At 43.8% G+C, this 25,743-nt stretch overlaps 1 protein-coding gene across 1 annotated transcript in view; it reads left to right on the forward strand.

Moving 5' to 3' along the window:
- B4GALT1 (beta-1,4-galactosyltransferase 1) overlaps positions 1-25,743 on the forward strand; it is a 357,167-nt gene that overhangs the window by 209,620 nt on the left and 121,804 nt on the right. Inside the window, exon 3 of the mRNA XM_085641085.1 lies at positions 4,785-4,972. Coding sequence (XP_085497211.1) covers positions 4,785-4,972 — 188 coding nt within the window. The remainder of the gene's footprint in view (positions 1-4,784; positions 4,973-25,743) is intronic.

The following is a 25,743-nucleotide window of genomic DNA, read 5'->3' on the forward strand; positions in this document are numbered from 1 at the left end:
TCGTTTGCAATCGTTCACTCACACAAGACATCATACACATTTTTTTTAGAATATTTGCATAAACAATTGGAATTGTCTAGTAGCTCATCCCTCGCCCACCTCACAGTACTGCTTGAGCTCTTCTGCCCACATCAGATTATATTCACCATTCAAACAAATCTTGCTGGCCAAGTCACACCATCTGCACGCAGTGCTTAATTGTAAAACAAATGTGCCTGGGCCCAAATATGTATTCATGCCCATTTGAATAATGGAATTTCTCAGCCAGTACAAAGATCACGCAGTTTAAGGCTTGTTACTAGTTTGTGTTTATCTACTGCACAACCCACAAAAAAATTGAAATTTTAAACCTGCATTCCATGGTTAAAGTGAAACTTTGGTTGCAGAAATTGTACAGGAGTAGAACAATTTATAAGGATCCTATTCACCGTTTAAAAAATAAATAATTGCAGCTTCATTGCTATTTCGAGGAACATCGGTGAAGAGCAGTTCTGCTTAACATCAAATCTATTTTCCAAAGTTATGGAATGATGTATTAATATTACATTGGAGAACCTTCCAATTGATCAGATTTTATTTTCTGGTACCAGTAGTTTGAGGCACCCAATATATTCCTATTGTAATTTCGAGACTGAAGACCTAAATCTTGTTGTCTTACTCTGTCTTCGTTCATTGGCTAAATTTTCGTCATTTTTACTTGAAAGCGATTTTCAAAAGGTACAATGTTAATACCTTTTCTGAAGCAGTCAATTGTTTATCAACCTAAATCACTTGATGCCTGCAATCGATTGTATATTTTCTAAAAAAAAAAGAAAAAAAATCCTTGATTTGAACTAAATTTGATAATTTTATTAATCTTGTTGAATATGCATTATTTGAAATATTTCTGCAGCATTTGGCAGTTTCTGCTCATATCTAAGACTTTGCGTAGTCATGGTGTGGTGGCCATGGTTAAAAGGGCATGTTAAACCTGCCATATGAAAGTGAGAATAACTGAAGAGCGCTCTTGTTTTGGGGTTTGAGTAAAGTTTGAGCTAAGCAGCATCCCAAAACTGCTAACTTGCATCTGTTGGCCACAATTTGTGACGAAATATGTAAAAGAGTGGTATGTACGAGGCGGCAGAATGGTGCTTTATCCTCCTGGTTCCAATTCACAATCTCCAGAATTGTACAAAATGTAATTATTATTCAGTGGGCTTGTATGTTGGCTAACAGAAAAACAGAAGCTATTACATCACCAAGCACAGGATGCAATAGCTTTGGCAACTTAAGTGATCATGGTTACAGTTTAAATCATTTATTCAGATAAAATGTTTATTTAAGTTATTTTGCAAATAGAGGCCGAAACCATGTTAAGAGTGAAAGGTATTACAGATAGTGTGTCCAGTAATTTTATCTTTACCAGTCTCCTCCCTGTTCTGCGCATTTTGACACCTACAGTAATCTTTCAATGGGCACAGCAAAGAATAAACAAATTAAATTGTAATATTTGGGTGGTAGAAATGGGGGTCTCTAGTTGTCAGAGGTATGTACCTTTGTCCAAGTAGCTACCCTTGCTTCTAGTCAGGGTAAGGAGGATACTCACTTTAGATAACCCCTGCTCATTCCCTTGGTAGCTTGGCACAGGCTTATCCCAAAGCCAATGTATTAAGTATTTTTACTCAAGACACACAGTAAACACAGTGAAAACACCACAAATGGACACCACACTAGTTTAAAAAACAGAAAGTATCCTTATCTAAACTAAACAAGGCCAAAACGACAAAAATCCAACATACATATGCCAAGATATCGCTTAAAAACAGTTACTTGCAGAAATAGCCCTTTTAGAAACAAATAGCTCCACCTGGGGGTTATTATGATGTCATGACAGGCATAAATCCAAAGTATGGAGCCGACCGCGAGGTGCGTAGTGTCTGGCATGGAGTCACACGGACCCCAAACTACAGAACCTTGGAAAACGAAGTCTATGGACTGTTCACAGCCTCATGATGATGAGGTGTCGGTGTCGAGGCCGGTTCCCTGGTTGCCACAGGGGAGGTGAGGTGTCTTGTCTGCGAGGAGGCGACGTGTCGAGTCCAGGACAGGGGAAGACGGCGGGGTCGGTGGTGAGGCGTCGGTTCTGGCGAGGCGATGCGAAGTCAAAGAGTTTGTGAAGTCACCCTCGTCGGTTATCGGCTCCACGATAACTGGATGCTGGCGCTGACGGTGTTGATTTGAACACTGGTGTCGGGAAGGCTGATAACTGCCGGCGTCAAAGGGGATTAGAGATGTGGTGCAGGCGGGGCGGTGCGTTGTGCACTTCACGAGCAGTGCCCCTGCCCTCTGTGTAGGTTGCGGCATCGCTGACCTCATGGGAGTTGTTTTTCTTGCTTTCTTTGAGTTTCTTATAGCTCCCAACAGCAGGAACAACCTCCAGAGGCTCAGAACTGGAACGGGCACCTCCTTGCAGGTCAGAGCTCTCAGCAGTGGAGTTAAGGGTGGCTGGTGGTGAAGTCTTTGTGTCACTGAGACTTCAGACAGGAGGCCAGTGCACACATGCCCTTGGAGATTCTTCTTCAAGCAGATTCTCAGCAAAGTTCCAGTCTTTGTCCTCTTACTTGGCAGAAGCAGCAACCGCAGGTCAACCCAGCAAATCACACAGCGAAGGTGCAGTACTCATTACAGCTTTCAAGTTCTTCTCATTGGCAAAAGGTTCCTCTTTAGTCTGGAAGTGATCTAATTCTCTGGAGTTTAAGGTCCACTACTTATACTCTATTTTGTCTTGGTTCTCTTTGTGGCAAGGGTCTCTGAGCCCAGTACAGTCCAAACCAATCCTGTACTCTCTAGTGCAGCATCACTACAGGAGGTGGAGACAGCATTGTGCAGATGAGACACTGTCTATTCAGGTGTAAGTGAAACTCCTCCCACCACTCTAAATGCAGCCAAGGTCTATTCAGCTCAGCTCTGAGTCACCCAGGAATGGCAGGACACACCTCAAACACCCATCCCCCCCGGTGTCTGTCTACAGTGAATGTACACCCCCAGTCACTGTCACTCCAAAACCAGACAGTCATTACACAAACCAGCAGAGACAATCAGAACGGTTAAAAAAGGAAATGCCTACTTTCTAAAAGTGGCATTTTCAAACACAATTTAAAAACCATCTCCCTAAAAAGATCTGTTATTAAATTCTGATTTTAGAGAGTCTAAACTCAATTCTCTATCTTGTCTCAATAGAAAGTTAGACTTCGGCTATGTTACAAAGTAACTCCCATGTTAGCCTATAGGTCAGAAAGCCTTTCAATAGTGAAAAACGAAATTGGCGGTATTTCACTATCAGAACATGTAAAACACATCAGCACATGTCCTACCTTTTACACTGCACCCTGCCCATGGGGGTACCATGGGCCTACCTGAGGGGTGCCTGACATGTAAGAAAAGTAAAGGTAGGGCCTGTCAAGTTGGGACATTTGCCAGGATGACATCACAGTTTAAAACTGGCCACAGACCCTGCAGTGGCAGGTCTGAGATAACTTTACAGGGCTACTCATGTGGGTGGCACAATCAGTGCTGCAGGCCCACTAGTAGCATTTGTTTTACAGGCCCTGGCATACTTCAGTGCACTTTACTGGGGGCTTACCAGTAAATCAATTATGCCAATCGTAGCTAACTAATCATAATAATTTACAGAAGGAACACTTGCACTTTGACACTGATCAGCAGGGGCAAAGTGTCCAAAGCATCTAAGCCAGCAAAAACGAAATCCAGTCCAGCATCAAAAAATATATAGGATATAGAGGCAAAAAGTCGGGGGACATCACGCCAAGGATGCCAAGTCTAACATTGGGTAAATAGTAAGCAGCTGTTTGTGTGCATGCCTACTACTGCTTTTATGTAGCGCCTTAAAGCAGACCCTTTTCTTTTATTATGATGTTTAAATCATTTATAGTATCAATTCAGGTCTTCCCATGGTTTCATTCTTTATCTAGGTGAGCCTCTTAGTCCTACAGCTATCAGTAAGTATTAGGATAAACACTTGCTTTCTCTGTCATGGCTTGATGTGTATAAGTGGTGGAGGTAAGAGGCCTCACAGCCCTGCTGTTTCTCTGTTTTTAGTCAAGCATAGAAAAGTAAGTAATATTGTATCTATCGCACAACTGTTTTATTTTTGCAAGTTGCACCGATACTGTTGCTTCTTGTGTTTGATATTAGCATAGGTAATTAAATAATGCAAACACATATACCTAAGAAACCATGTTTTCTTCCAAAACAAAAACATATGGCTTCTGTTTGACCTAAACTGTGTCACTAGTAAGATGTTATTCATTTGCTTGTGAATGTAGTACTAATATTTTTCGTTTGAAAGATGTCACTGAGCATTGAAGGTTCTAACATTCATTACCACAACATACTTATGCTTCCTCCTGCAAATGTCAAACCCCCAACACAATTTGCACCCTTTATGCTTTGGTAATGCAATACAAATCTAGAATGCTGCAAGTAGTGAAACGCTGCTAATGCTATGCGGTTTGAAAGCATCAAATATTACATTTGATATGGCCTTCCCAGTAAAGATAGTCTGTCGTGTGACCAAATTAGTTTTAGAGAAAATCGTTTGATATTATGCAGTGGGAGAAGCATCATTTCAGATGCATCGTGTGCCTTCATTGTTGCAGTTTTTGGCGTGCCATTGTGCTATTGATACTTATTTTTCTGTTGTTTTCTCATCATTTCAAACAGTACTGTTTTTCAAGTCAAATGAATTGTTGCTCCTAAAAACTGATTTAATTTCTGCAAAACAGGATGGCGATGCAACCTTCAACCGTGCTAAACTTCTGAATGTAGGTTATGCCGAGGCCTTAAAGGAGTATGACTATGACTGCTTTGTGTTTAGTGACGTTGACTTGATTCCAATGGATGATCGCAATATTTACAAGTGTTACGACCAGCCAAGACACCTCTCCGTATCAATGGACAAATTTGGATTCAGGTAAGTGCGCATCTGTTATCAAGCTGTTCTACCACGTTTAATTATAATCATTTATCATTCTGGCTTTACTGAAGAGTGGTTTACAAAGCTTTAGTACAAAGAATACCATGTGCAACAGAATAAATGTGCTCTGCAAAATGAAATCTATTTTCATATTGGAGGAGGTTGATGCAGGCCTCTGTTCCTTTAAGAAACAAAACAGATGTTTCATACAAAGTTACCGGTGCATCAGGGAGCATAGGCTCATAGTAGAAGAAATAGGGGTCTAGTGCCCTGCTGAATTTTATAGTTTATTCAAGACCCTTCGTGGTTGCTTGAATTTTTTTAGCTTGTTTTAACAAATTGGTTTTTAGGTCTCGCCTGAGCCAGCGCTTTAGCGCTGCTCTGGCGAGAGTTTTAGTAAGCGGGATTTGGAAGTGCTAACTAGTGGCTTTTTTCAGGCCTCCAGCTACAGCGCACCATTTGTCAGCTTGCGTGATCACTTTCGCGGCCGCTTTGATGTTGTCAGTGAGCCACGCGGCCACTGAGAACATCAAAGTTGCTGCAAAAGAGCACACCATTTGCCAGCCTGCGTGCCTCTCTCCGCCTTAGTGCGCGCGACGTGCCCTACCCCCCTCCCTTATCCCACTTCCTGCTTGTCTTTGCAAGTTCCTTTTTGAGGTCAGGCTGTCCGTCGACACCTGGAAATGACTCTTTGCTACCGGAACCTTTTCTCAGCAAAGAATGACCACCTCCCAGCGAAGCTTTCCTTTGTTTTTTTTTTTATTTAAAACGTGCCCTCTCATTTCTGCGTCGCTCTTCTACACTACAATTGTGTGGTTCTCAGAGATTGTTTTTTTTTTTTTATGTATACGACACTCACCGGGTTGTCATTTTTTAAAAAAAAATTAACACACTTTATTAATGACTTTAACAGTTATGGAATGCAATATTCATCCTACAGAGGCAGTCTTTTGTTTTTATAGGAAATTACATTATGCACATTTTTTTGTTGTTTTTTTAGTCCTCATTTTGCAATACTTGTGTCAGGTTTTAACATGGGAACCAATGCTGCTATTACAACTTTCCTGTGCCAACAAAGCGTGAACTTTTACGAGTAAAGATTTTCCCTTCCAGCAGGAACCAGTTGTCACCTAGACACAGCGGGGGAGACCGACCACCCTTGGTTATTTTAGACCAAGTATATTCATTTTGAGTATTGCCTGGATTAAAATCATTGGACTTGAATACAAGAATAGAGATAGAGAAAGCCTAAGTCCAAAGAGTGAATCACAAATTAAAAAAGTGCTCCCATATTTCCCCAAAATTATATTTTTTCCTGGGCCTTCCACTTCTGTCTAGTTTATCCATTCTACCAACTGAATTCCACCAATCCAGATGTTTTGGTGGTACAGGGCTAACCCAGTTAATACATATTTCTCTACGGGCTAAAAGGATTAACGTAAAGAGTAGATTCTCTTGTCTTAAATCTAAATTACGTGCACTTACATCTGCTTTATATATTCCAAAAATTACCAGTCCAATACTTAGTTATTTGATGGCCAAAGAGATCAGCCAGTGTCTTACCAACTTTTGACCAGAAATCTTCGAGCTGGGGGCACTGCCAGAACATATGTGTATCATCCACCTTCACTTCACCACATTTTGGTCATTTGTTTGCTTGTTGTTGACCTCTGAACTTTGAGAGCTTCTTTGGAGTCCAGTAGGCTCTGTGAATAGTGAAAAGGTGGTTTCTCCTTAAAGCAGCGGACTGGGTAATACCCCAACATTTCCCCATTGATACTTGCCATATGTCCTGAAGGTCTATCGTAGGCAGTGAGATCCCCCAGGTCGAATCTGGAATCGTGAAGTTGTCTTCACCGGCTGCTATCAGAGTCCAGTACCACAGTGATACTTCTTTTTTCTGAAATCTGGCTCCAAGCATCTTGAGTTCCAATTGCTGGTTTCCCTTGAGTGGTTCTGTTATTGATTTTACCCAGCTCGATAGTTGGTAGTATTTAAACTTTGATATTTGGGCTTCTGTAATAGTTGTTAACAAGTCCCAGCAAATTAGAGGGCCATTTAGGATTAATTCCCCCCCAGTTCCGGATTCCTGCTCGTCTTAGCGGTAGAGCCAGTTGGTCTTTGAGGCAATCAGGAGTACCTGGGGAATCCCAGACTGGAGCATATTGGCTGTAATAAGGGATCTTTATAGTTTTCCTGATTTGCAGCCATAACTTAGCTGCCGACAAGAGGGTCTTCAGCTTGATCTTTTAAAAAAAAAATTGGTGACCAAATTTATATAAGAAGTGCCCCCCTGTGTCTACCATCGCTTGTAGATGTGGCGGATATACCTCGTAGCTTTGCAATAATACCCTGGAATATTTAAATTGAAAGGCCCTACAGTACTCAAGTATATCCGGACTTGCTATGCCACCTTGGATCTTTGTTCTTCTTAGTTTTTTCCAGGCTATTCTAGGGCATTTTGAGTTCCATATGAAGCCATTTAGTTCTCCCTGTAGTTTAAGTATGGAGGACTTGTTAAATTCCAGGGGGATTGCACTAAAAATAAATGTGAATTTTGGGAGGACTGTCATCTTAATGATGTTTGATCTACCTAAGAATGTTAAGGGGAGCCCACTCCATGTTTTCAAAAGTTTCCTTACCTCTGCTAAAACTCTATTAAAGTTGGTTTGTGGTAATGCGTCAATATATTTAACTATATCCAACCCGAGGTATCTGATCTTTGATTTCACCAACTGAGAATTACTCAGAATGTTCCACTCCATGATTTCAGATTTTGTTTGATTTATCTGATAGCCTGAAATGTTTCCAAAGTCTTCTATCATATGCTCAATTTCGGAGATTGCTTCAGGGAAATTGTTGGTAAAAATCATTAGATCGTCTGCATATAGTGCAACCTTTTTTGTCCAGTTTTTGTAGCAAAATGGTTTTATCCTTGGATTATTCCGAAGGGTTGAGGCAAGGGGTTCTATATAGAGATTAAAAAGTAAGGGGGAGAGGGGACAACCTTGTCTAGTACCTCTTTTAATAAGGATTTTTTCCGACAGACTATCATTCACTAAAATTTTAGCTGAAGGTGAGTTATAGATGTTCCTTATAGCCTCCAAAAAATTAACCCCTAACTTAAATTTCTCTAAGACAGCATGTAAAAAAGCCCAGTTTACTCTGGAGAACGCATTAGCTGCTTCCAACGTTATAACAGATAAAGGCAATTTTTGGTGAACCGAGATGTCTATTGCTCCAATTAGTTGGTGTGTAAGGTCTTGTAGCTGTCTACCTTTTATGAAGCCCTTCTGATCTTCATGGATAATATTTTCTACACATTTGCTCAGCCTCTTTGTAAGAATCTGTGTATAGATTTTGTAGTCACAGTTTAGGAGTGATATAGGTCTATAAGACTCACACTTACCAGGATTTTTATCTGGTTTTAAAATTAAAGTTATTGTTGCTTCACTCCATGAGGCTGGTTGTTCTTTTTTGTCTAGAAAAATGTCATTAAAAAGGGATGTGAGGTAGGGTGTTATGGGTTCCTGGAGGGCTATATATAACTCATTTGGAATGGAGTCTGGGCCTGCCGCTTTAGCTTTTTTGAGTTCTTTTAACACTTGACGGACTTCTTCTTCGGAGATTCCATCGTTTAATTTTGTGCTCTGGGCCGATGAAATACTCGGAAGGTTCAGTTTTTCTAAATATCTGTCTAAATGTTATTTTGTTGGAAAGCGGTCTTCAGTGTAGAGGGCCCCGAAGAATTGCATAAATTCCTCCTTAATAGCTGTTTCATCTAAGATCTTTTCTGGAGGGTTTCCTACTAGTAATTCTTTAATCTTATTCCTGGATTGGTCCGTTTTTGTTTTCCAGGTAAGTAACTTACCACATCCCTCTCCATATTCATGATGGGCAAGCTTACTTGCCTCCCACTTTTCCTTTACCCTTACATCTAAGGAATCTCTAAGAGATACTTCTTTATCTTTCCTCTCCTGTCTAAGAGATCTATTTGTTGAGTCAGAGTTGGGCCTCTGGAGCTGTATGTCAATTGCCCTTATTTCTCCCTCTAGTCTGTCTAGGAGTTGTCTAGCGGTGCTATTTCTAAAGGCGGCAGAGTTCTTAATAACGCCCCTCATCACTGCTTTGTATGTATCCCATACTAACTGGCTATTCATCCCTTCACTGTTCTGGGCAAAGAAATGGCTAGTTTCTATCTTTAGATGATTTACAAAAGATTGATCTAGAAAAAGGGATCTGTCCACCGTCCATCTTCGGGGGGTGAGTAGCTGCTCTAACTTGAGGACCATTCTGACTGCTGAGTGGTCTGGGAGATGTGCCGGAAGGTGTTCCACTCTTTCTATCCTCGAAGCTAGATTACTGTCAAGGAGGAAAAAGTCAATTCTGGAGGAGTGGCCCAATCTTTTATTTTGAAAGGTAAACCTTGCTGTTGGGTCTCCTTTGAGGCTCCAAATATCCCTAAGCCCTAAGTCTTTCATTGATATTCTCAACCATTCCCTCATTTTTGGGAGAGTAGTGCCTTTTCTAGCTGGAACTCTATCGGTTTTTGGATCTATAATGATATTAAAATCTCCCCCCCATATTATAGGTGATGTGGAGTCAAGTAGCTGTGTATAGAGATTTTGAAGGGGCTCCGGATCGTCTAAATTGGGGCCGTAATATCCCACTATAGTGTATTGTTTTTTATATAGAATTACTTCTGCTATTACCCATCTTCCCTTACTGTCTACCCTAGAAGAAATTATTCTAGCATTCGTAGATTTTTTAAAGATGATCGCTACTCCTTTTATGTTGCATGGCTGGTTTGTACATACTGAGGTATCTATCCACCTTAAATTTTTAGTGTAGGCTTCCCATTCTTGTTTTAAAAGATGTGTTTCTTGTAAAATTAGGATTTCACTTACCGAGTTTTTAAGATACTCAAAAATGGATTTTCTCCGCTTTTGTATTCTTAAACCATTAACATTCCAGGACAAGATGCTGGTCCTTACATAATTAGACATTTTGTTCTCTGACCTTCATATTTATGGCACAAATAATCTGAATACGATGCTGGTTCTCTCCAATTTTTCTCATAGATGCAACCTGAGGACATTTTTTATAAAGTTTTTTCCCTAGCTTGCTCCCCACCCGTGTGTAACTTTTTTTTACATTTTGTTTTTTATATTTCTTCGCTTGTGTCCTCCCGTGGGGGACCTCCCTTCTTCCTTTAACGGGTTTCATAAAGGCCCTATTCATGCTCCTGTGCTCCAGACTTTAATAGTACATTAGTACATTGAAATTCTGGTATTCTCCTTCTTCATCTTATCCATTAAAAGTGTGACTTCCCTGGGTTCTCTTATATTATACATCTTGTTCAGCCACATGATTCTCAGGCTGGCCGGGAAACACATCTGCACAGTGGCTCCTAAGGCTTTTAATTGGGGCATCAGCTGGCCTAGCTCCCATTGCCTGTCCTGCGTGGCCTTGGAGATGTCTGAGCGTATTTTTTAGGTCCAGTCATTACTTTTAAAGTTGCCTTTTTTCAAGGCCTCCGACAGTAGTCTCTCTTTAAGTGTGTAGGATTTAAAATTTATTAGAATTTTCCTCGGGTTCTTCTTTAGTTTATTTCTACCAAAGGGGTCACGATGTACCCTTTGTATATCTTCTGCCAGGTTTTCAGTTTTAACCCAGGGAAAAAACTCTTCTAGCAAGGAGAGGACAAACCCCTTAATATCTTCATTTTCTGCCCCTTCTGGAACCTTTAAGAGCCTTAGATTGTTTCTTCTGGATTGATTTTCCAGTGACTCAATTTTCTCCCTTTACATTATGCACATTACATGTAACTTCTGTATGTGTCATTCCTTGAAAGATAAAAATCGAGGATAATGATCTCCAGTGGCGTCGCGAATACCAATACAGTAGAGTCTGATTACGTAAAAAGACAATATAAAACGATTATAGTCCAATTAACAAGAAAAACCTATTTAACCATGCCCCATTCCCTCCCTAGCCCACCCACTCCCTACTCCTGGTCAGTCTTATTTCGGTTTCCATAACAATCAATCTATGACGTTAAGATATAGAACTCGAAGGGCAGAAGTGGCCTTGGGTTAGAAAGCATGTGCCTGGGTCTCGAAACCTATAGCTGAAGAGTCACATAAGAACCCTGTGTGCTAAAGGGTTGGGGTATTCTGTGGGGGTAATAAGTCAAGTGATTCTAGTTTAAGCAGCATAGCCTCCCAGTCCATCGAGATGAGCTGCTTCCTTAGCCCCCTCTCCTCCTCTCTGTGAAGAGCTGCACTCTCTGTCCTCCCCACTGAAGCATGTCAGCCTGCCACGTGGACGCCGCGGGACCCCTAGGGGACTTCCATCGCATGGTAAGGGGCTCTCACTGCCAAGATAAGGGCCAGGTCTAAAAATCTTAACTGTACTTTCTGCACCTTCGTGCGTCTGCGGAGGCCTGCAAGACAATGTAGTGCATCGTCCGGGATAGGGATTTGTGTGACTTCACTCAGAGCGCATCGGACTCCTACCCAGTAGTCACCAAGGCAGGGACAGGATCACAGAATATGGAGGAAGTCTGCCTCATCTCCCTTACAGCGGGGGCAATGATGCAGGGATTCTGGGAACATGCGATGAATCCTGCCATGGGTAAGGTATGCTCTATGGAGGATCATCATCTGAATAAACTTCAGTCTCGCGTTACGTGATACTTTTTTGGGGTGTTCAATCATATATTCCCAGGCTTTATCAGTAAGTTCAATATTGGAGACCTCGGACCAGCGCGCCCTATGGGCCGTGAGTGTGACTGCTGCATGTGTTCGGATCTCGGTATATAACCATCGGACCAAGTGTCCCCCATTCCCCATATAATACAAGAGATGTACCAGATTATGTTGTGGGGGTTCACTCCTCTGTGGGGCCCAGGCGCATCTAATATAGTGGGACACAGTAGCGTGTAACAAATATAAGCGTGGTGGTGCACCTGTAGACTGCCGGAAAAGATCGTGGTCTAACATGGTACCATCGCCGAAGAAAGCACCGATGTCTTCTACCCCAGTGTCTGCCCATTCCCGCAACCTGGTTTTTGTGAGTCTACCTTGTGGTGTGGGAATCCCCAAGAGGGGAATGTTCGGTGCGTAAGGGGTCGCTGGAGAGGTGTATGATAATGCCTTTCTCCAGCATTGTAGAGCTGCCGTCAATAGGGGAGGGCTATCCGCAGGGATCTTTGCCCTAGGCAATAGTAAGGAGTGCAGCTCACCCCGGTCTAATCTATGGGGTGTAAATCCAATCTCCTGCAGATTTTTCCCCGCAGTCCAGTACGATAACCACTGGAGCTGACTGGCGTAGTAGTAGGCCCTGAAGTCGGGGACTCCCAGACCGCCACATCGGGTATTCAGTTGAAGCTTCCGCAGGCTCATTCGTCTGTGACCTGTGCCCCAGATGAGATTTACCAGTATAGTATTCAGTGTGTTAAAAATGGACTGTGGGAGAACGACAAAGTAATATAATAGGCGAGGTAATAGCACCATCTTCGAGATGGCGACTCTACCCATCACCGATAAAGGTAACGATGACCAGAAGACCACACTGGCGCGTAGGGCCGTTATTGCTCACCCAATGTTGCCGTCAATTTGATCTGTCTGCGTTCGGTATATATGAATGCCCAAATATTTAAAGGTGGTTGGGGCCACTGGTAGTGTGTAGTCACCAAACTGCAGGGTATTTGGGTATAGTGTTTCCCGAAAGAAATAGGCGGTAGATTTCCCAGGGTTTATAGCAAGACCTGAAAGGCGTTCAAAGTTGACAAACATCTCGGGAAGAGGGGTATTAGCCGCTGTCAGATCTCGTAAATACAGGAGTATGTAATCTCGGTAAATGGATAGTAAGTGGTCTGTACCATCAATGGGGATGCAGAGTTGGTCCGCCGAACCTCTGAGTGCTATAGCCAGCGGCTCAAGCGCGAGCACAAATAGTAGCGGAGACAGTGGTCACCCTTGTCTGGTACCCCTATAGATAGAATATTGCTCTGAGATGTAACGGCCTGTGCGTGCTCTGGCTGTAGGGGATGTATATAATAGGCGAAGCCATATGAGATATGTGTCCGGGAACCCAAAACGCTGCAGAGTCGCAAACATAAAGTCCCAAGAAAGGGAATCAAAAGCCTGCCTGAGGTCTAATGCTATGCAGCCCGCAAACTGGTACGCAGGCGGAGCAGCCGTCATTACGTAGTGTAACCGTCTGTTATTAAGGGATGTGCTACGGTTCGGTAAAAACCCGCATTGATCATTGTGTATGAGTTTATTAAGGTGTGGTTGTATACGATTAGCGAGGGTCTTACTTAAGATTTTATATTCCGTAGCTAGCAGGGAGAGGGGTCTATAATTAGACCGCTCTAAACCGTCCTGACCCGGTTTGGGTATCGATGTGACCAGTGCTTGCATCGTGGAATGTGGAAGGTGACCAGTCTCGAAGGCAAGTTTATATACTGATTCCAGTGTGGGTACCTTGGTCTCTTGGTATGCATGGTAAAATTCCACTGGTAGTCCATCCATCCCCGGCGCTTTATTGCGACGCAGGCCCTTAATCGCATCTCGGATTTCTTGTTGGGTTATGGGGCCATCTATGGCTTTTTGTACATTTTCTGGGATTTTCGGAAAGGGGAGATCCTGTATGAACTCCGTTATAGAGGAGCCCTCCACAGGGATGGGTGGTGCGTAAAGCGCTCTAAGATGTGCATAAAAGGCAGTGTTTATTTCTCTTTGTGTATTGAATATATGTCCAGTGGGTGCACGGATTCTAGTTACGATTGGTGTATGTGGTCTATCCCGAACTATGCAGGCGAGCAGAGCACCCGACCTATCCGCCTCTGTGTGTTTCCTCTGTAGGAATGCTCTGTGATCTATTGTCCGCAATGTCTCCAGTGTGTCCGCATGATCTATATGGGCAGATTGCAATGCTTCTTTTTTATCGGGGTCTGTCACCGCCTCGTGTTCAAGTGTATTCATTCGCTGTTCGATGTTCAATAGTCGTTGGTGTATCTCCTGCCTGGCCCCCACTAACCGTCCTATCGACGACCCTCGCACTACCACCTTCAGGGCATCCCATTCTATCAGATTAGAGCAGGCTGTGTTCCAGTTTTCAGCTAGATAGTTCGATATGGTGTCGGAAAGAGCTGAACGGAATGGAGCATCGTCCATTAACTGTGGGTGCAGTTTCCAAGTAGGAACTGCGGTAGGTACATTACCCCAGTTAAGTGTGAACTCCAACAGGTTATGGTCTGAGAAGGTTTTTGCTAAGTATGTAGACTGACAGACCTGTGTGATGATGGATCTGGAGCAGAAGAATCTGTCAATTCTGGTGTGGAGACTGTGTACTGGAGAGTAAAAGGAGTATTCTTTGTGGGTGGGGTGAAGGCATCGCCAAGTGTCTAAGAGTGCCCATCCACTAGCCCATGTCGTAAACTGTTCAGCCAATTTACTAGCATTGGCACCATGTAGGGGTGGGTGTGATCTATCTAAGGTAGTGTCCAGTACAGCATTCCAATCTCCCCCCAGTACCCAGGGGATACCCTCCCAATCCACCAATGCCATTCCTAGTCTATGCAGGAAGCGGTCCTGGTCGAAGTTAGGAGCATAAACGCTTCCAAGGACCACCGGGGAGCCATCTAGTGTGCCTCTCAGCAGAATATATCTCCCTTGGTCATCAACTCGGCGTTCCATCTCTAGGAAAGGGACCCCATGGCGCACCCAGACGGTCGCACCTCTGGCAAAAACCGAGTAATCAGTAGAGTAAATCTGACCTCTCCATTTTTTGCGCATTTTTTGTGTTTCAGATTTGGTGAGATGGGATTCCTGGAGAAACGCCACATGAGTCTTACGCCTGAGGAGATATGCATGCACTCGATGATGTTTCTGTATCGCCCCTAGCCCACGTACGTTCCAAGTGATTAGGTTATAGGACCCTAAAGTGGGAACTGCCCCGGGCATGTTACCCTACATAGTGTGGAGCTCCAGCACTCACAGAGCCAGTATACCAAGCTTGACCAGGAGTCCCTTTTCCCCGGAACATCAACAGAACTTGGCTCAGCGCCTGAACTACGCTGGGCCCAACTATAATGCGTAAACAATACATAACAAATAACGGTGCATACGCTAGTAGGGAGGTGGCCGTCCTTAGTCATGGCCATGGCCCTAGTAAGGTCGGAAACCTGGCGGCTATACGAAACCCTGCCCTGGGGGGTGTCATAAGTAAATGTGTCTACGACAATATATCCGTCTTTGCTGATCATTAGTAGGAAAGGGGTCTAAAGTCCCCACAAAAGCAGGGGTCTATTCCCATGTACATACGAAATCTATCAGTGTCATTGCATCAAACAATTCAATCCCCCCTTTTTAAAACAAAAAAAAGCCGGTAATAGCAGAGTGACAATGTTCATGTGTACATTCATGGAAACAGTCTCTAAATTGTAGAATCTGTATTATCAACTAAGGCATATATCAAAGGTTACTTCTAATAGCAAAGGGGTAAACATCTGTGTTCAGTTATCAATTATGTTGTCTGCTGTCCGGGGTGTCATCGTGGGGAAAAGAGTTATACTATGTTCGGAGTCCGAATTCAGAGTGCTATCCTCCGAGTCCGTGGGGATCTTGTTTGAGTCTGGGTGGATTGCCCCAGCAGCGGCAAGAGCCCCTTCCTGGTCGCGACGCTGTTGATCACGCGATGGGCCAGCGCCACCCCTACTCTGGCCGGAGCTTTGAGAGCGATGGGAGTCCCGTTTAGCAGGTGTGTCTGTGCCTTGAGAAGAGCGGACGGAGTGACTGAGCTGGCTAGAGCCAATACACATAACTTCCATCCAGAGAAGAGCGGACGGAGTGACTGAGCTGGCTAGAGCCAATACACATAACTTCCATCCATTCCTCAGCATCCGCTGGGCTCTCAAGAAAGTGAGTCTTTTTGTCATAAATAACTTTCAGCCAGGCTTGATACAGAAGTGCATATTTGAGTTGTGCTTTCTGTAGTTTTTTCTTCACCGCTTGATAGGACGACCTCTGTCTCTGCACTAAGATGGTATAGTCCGGATATAAAGATATACGGTGATTTTCAAATTGGATTAGAGCTTTGTCTCTCGCCTTCTGCAGTAGGACGTCGCGATCTCTATAGTTTAGGATTTTTACTATCAGAGGGCGGGGTGGTACGCCAGGTCTGGGTGGCCCAGTTGGTATTCTGTGGGCACGTTCGACGCAGAAGTATGGAGAGAGGCCCTCGGGCGCCACGTGGTCCCTGAACCAAATATCCATAAATTCTGCCACCTTGACCCCCTCACTGCGTTCCGGCAGTCCAATAACGGGTATATTATTATGCCTGTTCCTTCCCTCTGCATCTTCCACCCGATCTAGAAGGCTTGTCATCTGTTGTTGCATTTGTTGTAAGGCGGACGAGTTTGCTGCAACTCGAGGGTCCAGGTCCGAGAGGGATTGTCCGTGCTCCTTGACCGTATCCGCCAGTTTGCCATGATCCGCTCTGAGCAGCGTCAAGTTCGTAGCAAGTGTACCCATCTGTAACTCGAGTGCCGCTCTAGTGTCTCGGATCTCCTTAAGAATGAGGTCTAATTTGTCGGGTGGTCCATCAGCGGGCTCAGAAGACGCAGCCCCAGGCTGGGAAGGACGGCTAGAGCGCTCCGACATGTTGGAAGGCTGGCTATGTCCTCGTTGGCCCCCCAGCGTCCTCCCCCGAACTCTGCCCATGTCATGGGCCCTCCACTAATCAAAGTGCAGGCACGTCGCAGCAGGCGAGCGAGAGGGGGGGGCGACCACCCCCGTGCAGCAACAGGAGCACGTCTCATCCGGAGCAGGTCTCGTACTATTGTCCCTGGGGCCGTCCGCATCGTGTGCTGCCCGCGCCACACTCCAGGTCCCGGCTTCCCCACAGGCTCCGTCGCAAGTAGGCCCCGATCTAGTGCTCCGGTTCAGTGCAGCTCCGGGGGGTTCCTTCGGCGTCCAGTGATGCCTGGGGCTCCAATGTCCTGGTGGCTGTTTCACGGATCATGTAGGGCCCAGTATCGACGTTACAGGAAGAATTAAGCCCCCCGAGGGTCCGGAGCTCTACCAGGCTCCGACCGCCATCACAGGCTGCTAGCCACGCCCTCCCCCCCCCACCGGGTTGTCATTTGAGGTGTCACGCACAGGCTTATTCAAACAAATGCGGTGAGTTGGTTGTGACTGTCACCCGCCTCGCGCCTTCCTAAGCACTCACATCGATGCTGGGGTTGTGCTGAACAGTTTACCTGGCAACCCGGCGCCTGCCCCTCACGAGCACAGGCCTGCCCTTGTATAATAATGCAGTGAGCTGGTTGTGCCCGTCACCCGCCTCGTGCCTTCCTAAGCACCCACATCGATGCTGGGGGTGTGCTGAACAGTTCACCTGGCAACCCGGCGCCTGCCCCTCACGAGCACAGGCCTGCCCTTGTATAATAATGTAGTGAGCTGGTTGTGCCCGTCACCCGCCTCGTGCCTTCCTAAGCACTCACATCGATGCTGGGGGTGTGCTGAACAGTTCACCTGGCAACCCGGCGCCTGCCCCTCACGCGCACAGGCCTGTCCTTGTACAATAATGCAGCGCCACAGTCTTAAATACTATTCCTTTGGGTGGCTGCTTGAATTGACTCTTCAGGTGCCCGTGCTATCCACAACCCTGAGGGAGTGCCCTTCAGTTGATCTTGGTGATCAGAGCATTACATTCCTGCCTCAGCAGAATACTCCCCACGTTCACTATAATGCCTGTGTGACAAGCAGGTACTTCAATCAGGAGGGTTACCGAAATTATATGACAGTGGAATATCGGATTGAGGCATGGTTGACAAAATTATGCAGCGTGAAATTGCAAATTTGTTATCACTTGATTATTTTGTACTTTTTAAAGATGGTTATACTGTTGGGCAAAAATGTAACTTCATTAATGCTAGTTTGACAACCAACTACTAGTGAACCTATGCAACGGGGCCTTCCGCTGCACGTGAACACATTGCCATGTTTTAGTAACTTGTGATCATTTTATGCTAGAAACACTTGTTTTGCTTACATCTGCAGATAATGCAGCGGATGGATTAGGTGGCCAATGCGGCAAATACATGTTTATCTGTGGGGGAAAAGGCGCGTCCACGTAATCTCATTATTCTAGTGGCCCTCACAATAAGCAGTGAAAATTGAAGGATACTGGATGTCTCTAATAAGTTGAGTGTGGCACTGTGCAGATGCATCCAGCATTTTCATGTTGCTGTAAATAATCACTTCAAAATACAAGATCCATCAGAACATTGACCACGCTCCCAACAACTGTCAGATCCTATGAAGTTGAGTATTGACAATCTTGCATGACCATAACAAGCATTGGCATAGCCAATAGGTCTCGCCTTTGGGACCTTATAAGTATTTAGTTATGCAGCACAATATCCTCGGTACAACAACATCAACTGTTGCATAGCTAAACACTTATAAGGTCCCAAAGGCGAGACCTATTGGCTTTGCGAATGCTTGTTATTTATTGTGTTTGTTAGTTATACACCCAGATATTGATATTCATTAACTCATTAATTTTATGTCCTTCCCATGACACAATTATTGGACAGAGCCTTTTGCTATAGAGGGGCAGTCAAACTTGAAAATATCTATTTTAAACATACAAGTCCTGTAAATCTGTGGCTTCAAGGAATCACTGTAGACCAGTTGAGGTTCTGTCACACAGTTCTTTATCGTCAGCATGCACTAGGCATTTCATGTACTGTGAACCCAACTTTAATGGTGATTTTTGTTTGTACTTTGTGTTCTCTTTGAAGGGCATGGCTATACAGGTCAAATACGTGGGGCCAGTAGCAAAGCTGGTACAGTGGTACAGTGAAGACCTGCGAGTTATCAAGCAACATTGCAAGGAGCAATAGTGTCATTAGAGACTTATCCAAAATGACAGCGATAAACAGACCTACAAATCAGCCCTTCGACACTACCACCAGCAACTCGGAGCCACCAAGTGGGCAGCCTCAACTGAGTTTAAAACACACAAGAAATAGCTCTGACCTGCTGGACCACCATCACCTTTATGGTAACTGCCACCACCATGCACTCCATCCACTCGGACACCCACTGAGAACCTTGTAGGCACTTCGCCTTCTACAAACTACAAGCCCATTTCCCTGCTACTCTACCTGGCAAAAGTCTTGGAGAAACTTGTCAACAAACAACTAAAGACTGGCTAAACACCTCAAAAACATCTCTCCTGATCCCATCCCAGTTTGGATTCAAACCTAACCACAGCACCAAAACCGCCCATTTGCCTCCATTGACAGCATCCTCTTCCTCGAGTAACGGCGGGACCACCGCCCTCTTCCTCCTAGATCTCTCCACAGCATTTGATACAGTGTCCTAACTGATCCTAATCCAAGGCCTCCACAAGTCAGGAATAAGTGGATAATAAGCTCTTAAATGTTTCATCTCTTTCCTCATAGGCCACAAGTAGATGGTCAGCAAAGTCCCTTGCACCTCAGAATCCTCCAACCTGATCTGTGGTGTACCCCAGAGATCTTCTCTTGGCCCAACACTCTTCAACATCTACATAAGTCCGCTCACAAACATAATCAAAACACATGGCTTACACATTGTCCCTTACGCAGACAACCTGCAGCTCATCCTTTTCTTCTCCAAGTATACCCCCTAGCACCCAAGCAGATTCCATCGAATCTATGTCAGATGTCACCCACTGGATAAAATCAAATCAAACTGAAACTCAGACAAGGCAGAGGTGGTACTCTTCTGAAAAGAAACTACACTTTGGTTCTCGGCCTGGTGGCCATCTGAACTGGAACAAACACAGCCTGTCCTGCCAGGCCAGGAACTTAGGGATCATGATTCACAGTTATATATCTGTGTCCAGCCAGATTAATTCAGTCATCACGTTCTCCTTTCACACCCTGAAGAACATGTGGAGAGTCTTCAGCTGGCTTCCTTTCAACACTTGTCGACCCATCACCCAAGCTCTAATCACCAATAAGCTGAACAGTGGGAATACTCGCTATGTAGGAATCTCTGCCCATCTTACCAAGAGGCTCCAGATCATCCAGAACACAGCAGCCAGACTCATACTCAACCCCACATCCACATATCCACTCACCTCAAAGACCTCGGCTGGCTCCCCATCCACAAGCACACTCTTTCCAAACTTCTCACACACACATAAAAAGCACTACACAACCCAGGTACCACCTACCTGCAAAACTGTATCAGCTTTCACACTCCCACCAGACACCTTTGCTCCACCAACTTTCTGCTCACTTCCATACCCTGCACCCGAGGAGCCAGAGCTGTCGGCCGCACCTTCTCGTATGTGGCTTCTAAAACCTGGAACAAACTTCCCTTTCACATTGGAGTTACTAGCCTAATCCTAGAATTCCAGAGGAAACTGAAAACGTGGCTCTCCAGTAGGCCCCCGTTAAGGCTCCTTTACCTTCTCAAAAGTGCAGGATACCCACCAGTGTGAATTGCGCCCATACTTTTTGGACATTTGCCTCAGTTTACCAATTCTATCTTTCACCCTAGTCAATGGGAAGATTTAAACAATATTATCTGAGGCAGAGGGCACATCCTGGTAGATATTGACCATGGGTAGAGTAACAGGGCCTGATACAAAGCAACAAAATACATTAGATCTCTGCACAGATGATTTAATTAGCAAGAGTAATAATGGAATATAATTTTTAACAACAGAGGATAGGGAATAATGCATTTTGCTCTTTCTCCATCTTTTACACACGCACATAGTATAAATTGGTCAAAATCAACCTTGAATATTGCTTTGGATCAAAGTTTAAGGACCAGTCCTACTGTTGTGCGCTTGTAGCCATTTTCCTATTTCAGGAGAGCCCTATTTTCCTGAGAGCACAACCTTATGTGAACTGAGGGCTCAATTTATTTTTCCAAATGGTGATAACAGCCATGAATTACTCAGTTTAAATCAATTTTCACAAACGGGGACTTATCGGTCTACAAAGTGAAAGCCATGTAGAGATAAAAAAAATTGTGAGTAATCTTTATTTCTAAAACTTGGAGAAGCAAAGATGAAAAACATTTTCACGTGCATGTTCAGTCCCCTCCGTAGGAAAGTGAATGATTCTAAAGTGGTCTTGTCCATCAGCATGTCTTCCAGAGCTGGCAAATTTTGTGAGCTTGGTTAACACTAGTTTTTCAGTATCAGCTAATATGGGGGCTTGGTTTAGTGATTTGTGGGTTTAGACCTTAATGAAGCCAGTAAACTTCTAAGTATGAATATATTTGGTAGAAATCGCCTGGCTAAGAGCCAGACAAAATGCAACATTTTGGTAGAGTTGGCTAACTGATGAGAAGTTATTAAGAGATAGTAGACTTTCATCAGTTCCTCCGTTATATATTTTTTTCGCTCCAAAGTAAGTTACACTTTTTCATCCAATTCATTAGATTACTATATAATGTACCTGTTAAAATTGACCCTGTCCTTGTCTGTGCCCTTCCTGATGAACAATAGCAGAGCCATCGTGATATACTGAGTTTTTACTGCATCACAATTCTAACTTAGAATAAGCTATTTTCTGGCACTTTGTTACTTGTGTCTGTCTTCATCTTACTGTCCAGAAGTAGTGTTAGACACTATGGGGAATATTTATGACTTCTGGCGCATCTCTGCTAATCAGCAGAGATGCGCCAGAAGAGTTGCGACGCATCTGCCCACCCGTGCGCCACCACTGATGCGCCGCATTTACAATGCGGCGCACTGTGGCGCTCAGATGGGCAGATGCGTGACGCATCCCCCGTCGGAAAGGCGGCGCATTGCTGGAGTTGCGGCGCAAGCGCGACGCGGCTCCAGCAAGGCTCGGGGGTGCCCTATCCCTAACATGCTGCGTCAATCCTTACGCCTGCTTCAAGCAGGCGCAGGGTTTTGACGCAGCATGGCCTTAAAAGTGACTGAGTGAAATCTTGTAGATTTCACTCAGCCACTTTTAGGAGGCGTTCCTGCGCCGGAACACCCCCCCCCTGCGCCGGAACGCCTACATGTGGCGCAGGGTTTTACAACGTGACGCATCTCCCAGATGCGTCACGTTGTAAATACCCCGCACCATGGCGCAGGATTTGCGCCGCCGCTGCGTCACAAAAGTGACGCAACGGCGGCGTAAATGAGGCGCAAGGGGCTTATAGATCTGCCCCTATTTCTCTGGACTGTAATATGCTTTTTTTTTTTTAAACATAGCAGGTATCACAATAGAGGTACAATTCTATGATATATGGGATAAAGTACCCCCTGCCGAACGTTATATGGATATTGCAAGTCACTGAGCAGTTCTGTGAGCATATAGAGGAACAAGGCCAAAGGCTAAGTTCCTATATAAAGTTGTTGAATTCCCAAGTGTTTTACAAAATCCTTATAATATACAGCAATGGGTACCTTATTCCTTATAATACATGACCACACCATCACCCTTCCCACAGTATGCTTAAATCCTTTGTGCCTGGCTCTTTTGTGTGAAAGAGATAGGATCTTTGTAAATGTGAAGAATAAAATAAGAATCTCTAGTGCAAAATTAAACACACCAAAAAAAGCAGTTAGACATTTGTTGCAAACGGGTATTAGAATCAGTTTTATACAAGTCAAATAAAAACAAATACTACAGCTCAGAATGTTTAGAAACATGCAGAGAGATTCTATTTTTCCTATAATTACCTAAAGTGTGGACAAATATATTTTTGTCCATAAATATCTCCTTTCTGCTTGTCCCCATTAATCTAGAAAAACAGAGCAGAAGAGAGCAAAACCACGTTTTTTTTCTATTTTTTATTTGCAGCTTTAATTCTGCTCTGTGGCCTTCATTTCCCCATGGCTGCTTGCAGCTTGCATTGTGATGTCAGAACTCAACTGTAAAAAAGTATAACAGATGAACGATTGCATCATTTCTTTATTACAGACAACTAGCATTGTTACAAGTTGCCTTTAATGAGGAAATTAGCCCAAATGTATTATATATTACATGTTATCACTGTTTATTGTATGCATGTAGAATACACTAGTAGTTTTTTGGTGCAATAGGGTTTCTATTTCTATCCTGACTACTTCCATGGATTATAACGAAGGGAAGTCGTCAAATGGCTATTGAGAAAGAACGGTCTCTACAGTGGCACCACGTTGAGCCTTTATATGTGCTTCCCTAGCTGTTTTGCTTTCTTGATTTTCCACTTTTTTGTTCATGCCCAAAACTCTATTTTCAACTTTACTAGTTAAAAGCCCTTCAAAAAAATTCTGTTTCTTATCTTCGTCATCTAGGCACATTTTTGTGTTTTGTCTGCTTGTTTTTTTCCAGCGGTCTTCTCTCCGCTTGCACCCCTGGTTGCTCTCTTTTGTCTGTGTTCTTCTCTCCCCTCCCCTCCCCTCCCCTCCATGTTGCGCTCTCCATTGCGTACATCCCCACCTTTCCTTTTTCCCTATGTGCTCTCTAAACTGCCTACTAATAAATGCTCGATCACCTTAAAAACAAGCATCAAATTTACGACCTATTCACTGACACGCAACCTGACTTACTCTTCATAACTGAATCGTGGTTGGGAGATGACATGGCTCCAGTGTTGCATGAAACAGTTCCTCTGGGCTATCACACAAAAACATATAGGCAAAAGAGGATATGGACTAGCTGTTGTGTTCAAGCAAACATTAAATATCACTAAAGCTGACAACGTTTCCTTACAAGGTTGTGAGGTCATCTTCACTACATCAACCCTACCGTCATCCTCCTTTAACTTCCTACTCATTTACAGACCTCCACCTAGCAATGCAACATTCCCAAATTAATTTCTAGACTCTGTTTCAAGCCTGATAACACTACACTCCAGCCTATGCATTCTGGGTGACCTCAACATTTGGTTTGATAAACCCAATATGCCCCTTTCAAAAACCATCATCTCTGGTCTTGGCACACTGAACCTACATCAGATCATCCACAAACCTACACACATGGCTGGACACATTCTAAGATGTCATTTTTGCAAATCCAGAACTGGTTAACCTTTAAATGATTACTCCAGTCATGTGGTCAGACCACCTTTTGCTAGCTTTCTTACATAAAACACCACAAAGCAACCAACACACCTAAAGCACCTAACATGAATCCACCTATCAACTGTGGAACAAACTCTGTTTTGAATACTTAGAAACACAACTAACATCCAACACAGATCTAGACACAATACATTCTGTTAAAAAACTATATGAGTGTCTACAGGAAGCTTTTTATATCCTTACACCACTAAAAACAAAAACTGACAAAAGAAAACAGGCACCTTGGAGAAATACAGAACTAAAAGAGACAAAACAGCAAATTAGGAAGCTTCAACACACCTGGCTCAAAACAAAGAGGAATCGAGACAAACTTCACCTGCAGAAACTTACCAGATCATACAAGTCAGCTAATAAAAAAAGCTAAAATATATATTATTACGACAGAATTTAAAATGCTAAATGAGCAAATACAAATTTTTCAAAATTCTCACAGAATTTCGTAAACCTAAATGCATAGAAAGAACCCCCATTGCTCAAGACTTCATCGCCAAACTGGTAAATCATTACACAACCAAAGCAGACACGTTGGACTCCTATTTAAAACAAAGGAAAACCGCCAGCACCAACCCATTTCCAAAACTACTCTCTAAGAGTAAGCTAACCCAGCCTCTCCATTCCTTCAAACAAATATCACAAAGTGAATTTATGGATCTGGTCAAAGCAAGCAGGCCTTCCGACAGCCCTACTGACCCTTATCCACCACAAATATTCAAGAACATTCTTCTAACTACCTCTGCTGCCACACCAGTAAGAAGAATCATCAATAATTCCTTAACTATGGGAATTTTTCCTGAAGACCTAAAAATGGCATACATACGTCTATCAATAAAGAAAACTAACCGGGGCCCACTTAACCCCGACAACCACGGATCGATTACAAATGGACCTTTCCTGGCAAACTGATAGAAAGAGCAACATTTGCTCAGATGCCACAATTCATTGAAGATAACTCATTACTTTCCAACTTTCAAACAGGATTCCGTCCAGGAAGAGTCACAGAATCTGCCATCATTGCCTATCTGGGATAACCTTAAAAACACAGTAGACCGCAGCGGGGTTGCTGCACTACTTCTCTTGGACCTCTCAGCTGCCTTCGACACAGGTGACCATGACACTCTAATCCAAAGATCCAAAGAATACATCTTCCCCCACCTGTGATTTCCACACAAGGTCCAAGCAACTATCTCTTATACTGTCTAAACTTGATTATGCTAATCGTCTTTATCAACTTTGAAAAGACTACTACGGATTCAGAACTTTGCTGCCAGACTACTCCTACATGTAAAGCCACAAGCCCACACTTTCCCCTGCCTTGAGGGCGCTACATTGGTTACCGATTGCCAGAAGATCCACATTCAAGCTGCTTTGTATCACCCACAAAGCAATACATGGAACAGGACCGCATTTCATCAGGAATAAAATCACCAAATACGTTCAACAAAGGAAACTCTGCTCCAGATTGGCACCTAACCTCAAAATCCCACTATACAAGAAAAAACACCGTAGGTGGCACATCTTTCTTTGTTCAGACAGCCACACTATTGAATTCATTACCTCAAAACATAAGATCCAAAGATAACTATCTTATCTTCAGAAGACTACTCAAAAGCTGTCTCTTTCCTACATATCCACCATACTCACACACAAATGTGCAGCAT

This window comes from Triturus cristatus, chromosome 2_2 (assembly GCF_964204655.1).
Source record: "Triturus cristatus chromosome 2_2, aTriCri1.1, whole genome shotgun sequence".
NCBI lineage: Eukaryota > Metazoa > Chordata > Amphibia > Caudata > Salamandridae > Triturus > Triturus cristatus.